General features: G+C 62.2%; 1 protein-coding gene across 1 annotated transcript; it reads left to right on the plus strand.

Moving 5' to 3' along the window:
• Positions 1-280: 280 nt before the first annotated feature.
• SLC9A3R1 (SLC9A3 regulator 1) lies at positions 281-7,478 on the plus strand. The gene is made up of 6 exons (XM_042865183.1): positions 281-683; positions 4,684-4,842; positions 5,316-5,469; positions 5,833-5,873; positions 6,364-6,459; positions 6,537-7,478. Exons 1-6 carry the CDS (start codon positions 294-296, stop codon positions 6,699-6,701), a joined length of 1,005 nt encoding a protein of 334 aa, XP_042721117.1. The 5' UTR covers positions 281-293; the 3' UTR covers positions 6,702-7,478.
• The last annotated feature ends 346 nt before the right edge of the window (positions 7,479-7,824 follow it).

Here is a 7,824-nt window from a genome sequence, read left to right on the forward strand (position 1 = left end):
GCTGGGTGGGGCGGGGGGACGCGGGGCGACCCGCGGGAACGTTGCGGCTCCGCTGCCCCCGCGGTGCCCGCGCCCTCGGGGCCGCGTTTCCAAAACCCCGCCCACCCTCTATTTGCATAACAACGCGTCAAGCCGTCTGTTATTTGCATAACCCCGCCCTGTTCGGCTCAGGGCCCGCCCACTCCCTCTCTAATTGGACGGCGGCCCCTCGGGCCCCGCCTCGCGCTCTAAAAGCCGCCGCCGGGCGCGGGCGGCCTCACACGGAGGGGTGCGGGCCGGGAGGCGACGCCGCCATGAGCAGCGCTCCGCCGGGCCCCGCCGCGCCGCGGCTGTGCTGCCTGGAGAAGGGCCCGGACGGGTACGGCTTCCACTTGCACGGCGAGAAAGGCAAGCCGGGCCAGTTCATCCGGCTGGTGGAGGCGGGCTCGCCGGCCGAGCGCTCGGGGCTGCGTGCCGGGGACCGGCTGCTGGAGGTGGACGGAACGAACGTGGAGCGGGAGAGCCACCAGCAGGTGGTGGAACGCATCCGTGCCGCCCCCGGGGCTGTGCGCCTGCTCGTGGTGCAGCCCCAACCCGAGGAGCAGCCGCCTAAGACCCACAGTGACCCCGACGGCGAAGCGCAGCGGGAGGTGCCGGCGGCGGAACCCCCGGTGGCGGAGCGGAGCGGAGAACCCGAGGAGCGGGTGAGTGCGGGGCGGTACGGGCGGCCTTTGCTGTCCTGTAGGGCCGGGCGGTCCCGGGACGGTGCCCCCGGTGCTCTCCTCCCTGCTCCAGTCGCAGCACGTCGGGTCGTGCCCCTCCTGCTCCGTCTTTGTGTTGCAGGAGGAGCGAAACGGGGTCAGGCGCGCGAGGGGGACAAGGGGGGGAGGCTGATGGCGACTCGTGGGCGCGGGGTGCTGCCCAGTCCGTCCCCTGTGTCATCATCTGTGCTTTGGGAGCTCGGTTTGGTTTTGCTCCGGGAGTTCTGAGTTCCAGCCCCAGCCCTGCTGCGTCTTCACCTCCTGAGAGCAGGTGCCGGGTTGCCCCGAGGCTTTTGGCGTTAACCGCCTCTAAAATGCAAAAAGCGTTTGGCAAGGGGAGGTGTTGTGCTGTGGCTGCTCCTCGTGCCCTGAGCTGCGCGGCCTCAGCCGCACTATGGGGAAGGGGAGCACAGAGCCCTTCGGTGCGGACCGACACGGTTTCAGAATGTCGGCCTGGAGCAGCACGTAGGAGTCAGCGGTTGCACAAACAGAGCGATGCAAAGGGGTGAGGAATGGAGACCCAGCTGACCTTTCCTGCCCGCAGCAGTTTCGAAGGAACGCTTGGGGCTGCCGCGGATAATGCCGCTTTTTGTTTGCTCGGTGAAAACAAGTATTTGTTGTTGCGACCGAGGCGCTTCCTGGGAAGCTGTGACACAGAGCCGTGCTCGGCTCCTGGAACCCGCCCGTAGTGCCGACGTGGTGGCACTGCTGCGGGGTTGGTGCTGAGTTCCGGATGGACTTTGGTGCTGAGCTGCCCTCCTGCAGGGTGAGGTGTTGCTGTCACCCGATGCTGACTCTTCCCTTGCTGTAGGACGCGTGAAAGCATCGCTCCCGTGGGCCGTCGGTGGGGTCTGGCGGCCACAGCGGTGCTCGTCGCCCCATCTGGGGTCACAAGGCTGCATGGGAACGAGCAGGCTCTGCTCCCCCGGCATCCTCCACGTGCCACAGTGCCGGCGTCCCCTCCGGCCACCGAGTCCTTCTGTGCTGTGCGCAGGTCGCTCCGTGAGCTGGAAGAATTCATGGGGCCGCGGCTGATGCGGCCGGGGGAGCGCCCTGCTCTGCCGCGGGGCCGCGCAGCTCCGTGTGCGGGTGGGACGGTTACCGTGCGGTTACCGCTGACAGTTTGTCGGTACGGGAGCAGGAAGTCGGTGACGCTGCTGACATGGGCTGATACTGCTGCTCACCCGCCTGCCGCCCGGGTGGTTTCTCAACAGGTAGCCGGAAGCCGTGGGGCTGGGGCTGGTTGTTCCCAGCCTGGGGAAACCCGGAGCGGCCGTGCCAAGACAGCGCACTGGGAGCGGTGCCACCGAGCGGAGGGAATTGTGCCCCTGGGCTGCGCCCTTCCTCCTCTCTGTGGGGATTCTCCCAGGATCGGTGCCGGCAGGGAGCACAGGAGGTCTGTGTGTGTCAGAGTCCTGTTTGCTTTGTGGGGCAGGGCTCGCCTTTATTTGCATGCAGGCTTGGAGACGCGTGCTGCCAGCGGCCGGCTGTCAGCCTTCCTGCTCTGTGCTGCTCTGCTCCGAGCGTTTAACGCTTCAGGCAGGATACGACCCCCCCAAACCGAGCAGCGTCGCCACGGCTCCCTGCCCTGCATCTGGATGCCACCCCAGTGGGAAGTGGGGAGCTTTGGAGCACCCATGAGCGCACACCCCCTCCCCCCCATAGCAGGAGTGGTGTTAGAGCCCTGGCAGTGGCACCAGGTGGCTGAACGCAACTTCAGCCCCGCTGCTGGAGGGCTTTGCACCGCACGGGACCGTCCCCTGCGTTTGACTGTGGGTGGCGGCAGCCTGCTGTGTTTCCTTTCCCACCCCCCACCCCCCCCCTCGCCCCACACTGTGTTTCCGGAGGCTTCAGCTGCATGCGAGTGCTTTGAGACAGCTCTGTGCAGCTGCCTGGTGCTGCTTCCACCACGGCACGGCTCCTGCTGCCCAGTGCCAGCTGTGCCCGGTGCACTGTAGTGCTCAGATGCTGAATGCAGTGCTTGCTCCCCTGCAAAACCCATCCGAGCCCCCCGGGTGTGGCTTGAAGTGTCATGGGGGCAGCTGGGTGCATTGTGCAGGGAGTTGAACTGGGAAATGAATTAAATTTCTTCTCGAGCCAACTGTGCTTGGGAGCAGGAGTGGGCTGCATGAAAAGCAGCTCCAGCCCGGCGCTACGTGACAGGGATGCCGCAAGAGGCTGCTTTGCATCCCCTTTGTATGGGGCCCCGGTGCGTGTGCCAGATTTCAGGACCCGTGTGAATTTGCTGGCCTGGCTGTCCTCGCAGCCCATGTTTCTTTCTGAGCAAAGCTCAGAAGGTGGCTGCTGTGGGCTGCCTGCAGCTTGTTGCTGCTCACAGGGCTGCGGGGAGCTTCCTGCAAGCTGGGGCTGCGGCTGCTGCTCTGCAGGTGTCGTTACTGTACTGGGAGCTGTGGGCACTGCAGGTGTCTCCTATCCCTCAGGTGGGGGGGAGATCTTCTCAGAACCCTCGCCCCAGGGCAGCCTGTTCCTATGCATGGAAGGCCTCAGTCTCTCTGCACAAGGGACCTCTGCTTGGAGGTGCTCCTGCAGCCACGGATGGAACCCGATGTGCTGCAGCTCTGCTCCCTCCAGGCTCTGCCAGCTCTGCTTTTTGGGCTTGGCTTTGGGATTAAGTACACCACGAACCAGCTGGACCACGCAGCAGCCATGCTGGTGGGTGTGTTGCAGTCCCATGCAGAGGGCAGGGGAGGCACTGGGCAGCTGCCGGCCAGCACGTGGGCACAGCTGGCTGCTGGCACATCCTGTTGTCACCTTTGGTCCCCAGCTGGGTGTTGGTGAGGTGTGCTAACCTGGTGAGCCTTGACCCCACAGTATTGTGCAACAGGGACGGGGCTGATAACAGCTGTGGGACCGTCACACAGGCTGTGCTTATCAGGCTGCTGCCAATGTGTCACCCTCACCAGCGCCTTGTGTCTCTCCTCGGTGCCAGCCCCAAGGATCAGGGCTGGCCAAGGGAATTTCGTAGCATGATGTGGAGGTGCTGTGGGCAAGGAGCAGCACAGAGCATGCATGAGGGGGAATTCCTGCCTGTCCCTGGGGCTGGTTTGGGTTCTGAAGTAGGACAGATAAAGGGAATAATAAGTGATGAAACCCCTTGGTGAGGGATATTTTAAGAACTCCATTGTGGCTTGGCCATTGGAAAATCCCTCCCAGTGATCAGGAGCTAACGATTAAGACAGTGTCATTATATATCTATTATCTCGGTAGGATGAGAGGTGATGGCTCTGCACTGTGCCAGGAGACTCAGGTTGGGCATGAGGAACAATTTCCCCATAGAGCAGCAATGCTCAGGGAGCAGGGGAGCGCTGTGGGGTTCCCAGCACTGAGGGATGCGCTCAGTGGGGAGGAGTTGGGTTGGATTTGTTATCTTAGAGGTCTTTTCCAACCTTAATGATCCCATGATTCTACAAATGTGGAACAGTTGGCCATCGAGTCAGGCCAGGGTGGTGCCTCCAGGAGGTGAATGCCCCACGTGCTGCTGCTCTGCTCCGCAGGTCCTGGTTTGCTGCAGCTATAGGTTGGGGTGCTCCGTGTGGGTGCTGCTCTGTGAGTGCCAGGGTCCCTTTGGTGCCGCCCCCAGGCAGGGGGTGATGCAGTCTTTTTGTCTGCAGGACCTCTGGCCCGCGACTCCTGTGTGGGGTGGAGGTGGGTGCCTGCCCTCCGTCCAGGCTGCTTCCTCCTCCACCTTCACCGGGCAATCTTAATCCCGAAAGGAAGAGCCCTGTCTGAGGATGTGCATAATGACAGGCTTCCTTAATGGAACGCTGCAATTACTGTGCCCTGTGCCTAATTAGCTGGGGCCATGGCTCGCTGGCTGTTCTGATCTCCATGCCTGGCCCACATGGGTCTGCAGCCCTGTGCCATAGCGGGGTGGGTCTGAGAGCAGCCATCTCATGGCCGTCCCTTCGCTGTGCCCTCGCAGGAGCTGCGTCCCCGGCTGTGCCACATCAAGAAGGGCCCCAACGGCTACGGCTTCAACCTGCACAGTGACAAGAGCCGCCCGGGGCAGTATGTGCGCGCTGTGGACCCCAACTCACCAGCCGAGGCCGCGGGGCTGCGCGCCCAGGACCGCATTGTTGAGGTGGGTGATGGGGTCGGGGGCAGGCCGGAGGTATGGTGTGTCCCTGACATACGGGATGGGCGGGCAGTGCCAGGGCGTTGCTCCCCTGGGGCATCCCCTGCTCTGAGTGCTGGTGGTGACTCAGAGCAGAGCTGCTCCACCCCTGGGTGCAGCCGGGCTGAGCCCCGCTCTGCACGTCAGCCTCTGTCAGCGATGGAGCACCGCTGTCCTGGGGCGGCAGGGCGCAGATGTGAGGGCGTGCGGTGGCTGTGCGGCTCCTGGGCTGGCAGTGCTCACCACGCTGGGGACGGCCGCCCCGTGCCACCCAGACCCTGGCGCTGCCCCGCTCCCCATAGAGCCCTGTGCTAATCACTCTGAGAAAATCTGCTTTTAATGAGGTTTTGCTGCTAATCCCCGCACGTCTCCGGACATCCGTGGGGGGCTGCAGCCGGTGCTGGGCTGAGGCACGTCCCCTGTCACTGTGATGCCCACAGGTGAATGGGACGTCCGTGGAGGGCAAACAGCACGCAGATGTGGTGGCGGCCATCAAGGCGGGTGGCGACGAGACCAAACTGCTGGTGGTGGGCATGTTGGCCGATGAGTTCTTCAAGAAGTGCAGGGTTCTGCCCTCGGAGGCGCACCTGGCAGGTGGGTCCGGTGCCATCCCTGGAGCTGGGTGTGGGGTGTCCCCTTGTGCAGGGACGGGGGACTGGTTGGCACCTTCCTGCCTGGCCTGCAGCTGGCACGTGGCTGTGGGGTGTGTGCTGGGCAGGGTTTATGGCTCTGCGGGTTACACTTTGACAGGACTTATGGCTCAGGGAGTGAACAGAGGGCGTGTGGGTGTCCTTCACTCAGCTCCAGCCTTGGCTCGACCTTGGCTCCCTCCCTACCTCTATTGCTGGCAGGATGCGGCCCTCACTGGCCGCCCCAGAGCTGTCGTGCCTATGGGCGTTGATGTTCACGGCCCTGGTGTGAGCCTGCCCCCCACCTGACACCATGTCCTCTCTGCAGGTCCCTTGCCAGAACCCATTGCCAATGGTGATATAGAGAAGGTGAGATAAATTCCGTTTTTTGTCCCTTCTGAATCCCACCTACGATGGTCTGTAGGAGCCTATAGGTTTGGGTGCCCCTTTATCCTTTGCCTGTAGGCGTTTGGGTGACCCGTGGTCCAGGGATGAGGCCCCCATGCTGTCGCACAAGAGCAGGTGCCATGCTGGGAAGGGGAGTGGGAAGTTGTGGCCCCCAGGAAGGGGTTTGCTTGCAGGTTTGCTTTGCTTGCACAATGCTGCCTGGCCGGGAAGGAGCCCTCATGCTTCAGGGAAGCAACATTCCATCCCACAGCCCTCCTGCTGCTGCTGCAGCTGGGAAGTCAGGTTTAATCCTCCCAACCCTGCATGGGCAACGCAGGAGGTGTTTATTAGCACGGAGCTCTCAGCGGATTACATGCAGGGAGGAAGGATCTGACAGCTGCCAGGAGGGACGGCGGCAGCCCCGGGGATGGTTCCCAAACCTCAGCCCCTCTTCCTGCTCTGCTGCCCCCAGGAAAACGGCAGAGAGCCGCGGCTGAACTCTGTGTCAGAGAGACCTCCCAGCCCTGCGCTGGCCACGACCCCCGAAGGCAGCGAGACCCACAGTGAGGTAGGGCTGGGGATAACGGCTGAGGAGGGGGGATGGGCAAAGCCCCCACGCCGAGGCTGAGCTCTCTCTCTCCACAGCCCGATATGCAGGAAGGGGACAAGCGCAGCTCTGCGCCCAACTCCCTGCTGGACCTCGACATCCCGCTGGCCGTGGCCAAGGAGCGGGCGCACCAGAAGCGCACCAGCAAGCGGGCTCCCCAGATGGACTGGAGCAAGAAAAACGAACTGTTCAGCAACCTGTGAATCCACCCTGCGGCAGGGACACCGGCTCTCCCCCATCCCCTTCGTCCCCACCACCCTGACAGGGAGGACGGGGCTCGGGGTCAGAGAGCATCCCTGCTGAGGATGGTGATGGTGCCCTCGGTCTCCTCCAGCCCTGGCGTGAAGCTTTGTGCGCCCGGCTGTGTGTGGAGCTGTGGGGAGGTTTGGTGACTCGGAGTGGCCGGGTTTGATGCCCAGTGCTTCTCATCTCCTCTGCCAGCTCTTCTTCTCCCATCCCAAAACCCACTTCTGTTTCACCCCCTGATAATCTCCCTTTCTTGAGGCTTTTGGTGACTTTCACCAAGCCCTATGCTGCAGCAATTCCTCCTGGGGTTGGCACTCTTGACCTTGCAGTGTCCGTCCACGATGACCCCATCCCTTCATTCCTGTGCCCCCGGAGCTGCCCTTGGAGGCACTTGGGCATCCCACAGCCCCTGCCCCAGGGTTGTTCTAGGAGAGGAGAGGTGTCTGGAACCAGCACAGCAAGCAATAATCACCCCCTGTGCTGCTGCTTCTCCTGGAGACAAAGCCAATCACGGTTTGCATTCTACACTGCTTAGTTCAAAAGGGTTCTCAATAGACTGTCGTCTTTGTCCAAAATGAGAGGTTTTCCAATCACGTGGTTTGTTTTTTTTTTTTTTTTAATGTATTTTGTGGAAAATTCTTCCCGTGGATGTTTTGTTTCTGTGTTTTGCAATCAGGTGTTGTATTGTCAAGCTGAAGAGAAATTCTTTACTGGAATAAATGTTCCCGACTTCACATGTCCAGCTGGAGGCCAAATCCTTGCGGAGCTGTGGATCCCAGGGCACAGTGCCAGGGCGCAGGGGCTGCAGGGCATCATCCCTTGTGAAAGTGGCTGTGCACACTGAGTCCTGGCTGTGGGCAGACACCTGGAGTCTGAGTTTGTTTGAATGAACCCCTGGAGGAGTCGAGCCGTAGTGAGCTGACACGGGGTCTGGTTTGGTGCAGGATGGAGTAATGGAGAAGGCTGGGCTGGTCCCAGTGCGGCTTAATGCCTTGGGACGATTAAAGGGCTTTAATCCCACAGAGGGGGTGGTTCCAGGCTACCGCGTGCCTGCTCTAATCTGCCCAGCGTAGGGACGTG

This window comes from Lagopus leucura, unplaced genomic scaffold, assembly GCF_019238085.1.
Source record: "Lagopus leucura isolate 7727_CA_CO unplaced genomic scaffold, USGS_WTPT01 Super-Scaffold_797, whole genome shotgun sequence".
Lineage (NCBI taxonomy): Eukaryota > Metazoa > Chordata > Aves > Galliformes > Phasianidae > Lagopus > Lagopus leucura.

Excerpts from the sequence above, each read along its gene's own strand:
- SLC9A3R1 (XM_042865183.1), top strand. The coding sequence starts at position 294 with ATGAGCAGCGCTCCGCCGGGCCCCGCCGCGCCGCGGCTGTGCTGCCTG. Across the intron at positions 5,470-5,832 it reads CTCGGAGGCGCACCTGGCAG|GTCCCTTGCCAGAACCCATT; the intron begins GTGGGTCCGGTG and ends TCCTCTCTGCAG. Across the intron at positions 6,460-6,536 it reads GCAGCGAGACCCACAGTGAG|CCCGATATGCAGGAAGGGGA; the intron begins GTAGGGCTGGGG and ends CTCTCTCCACAG.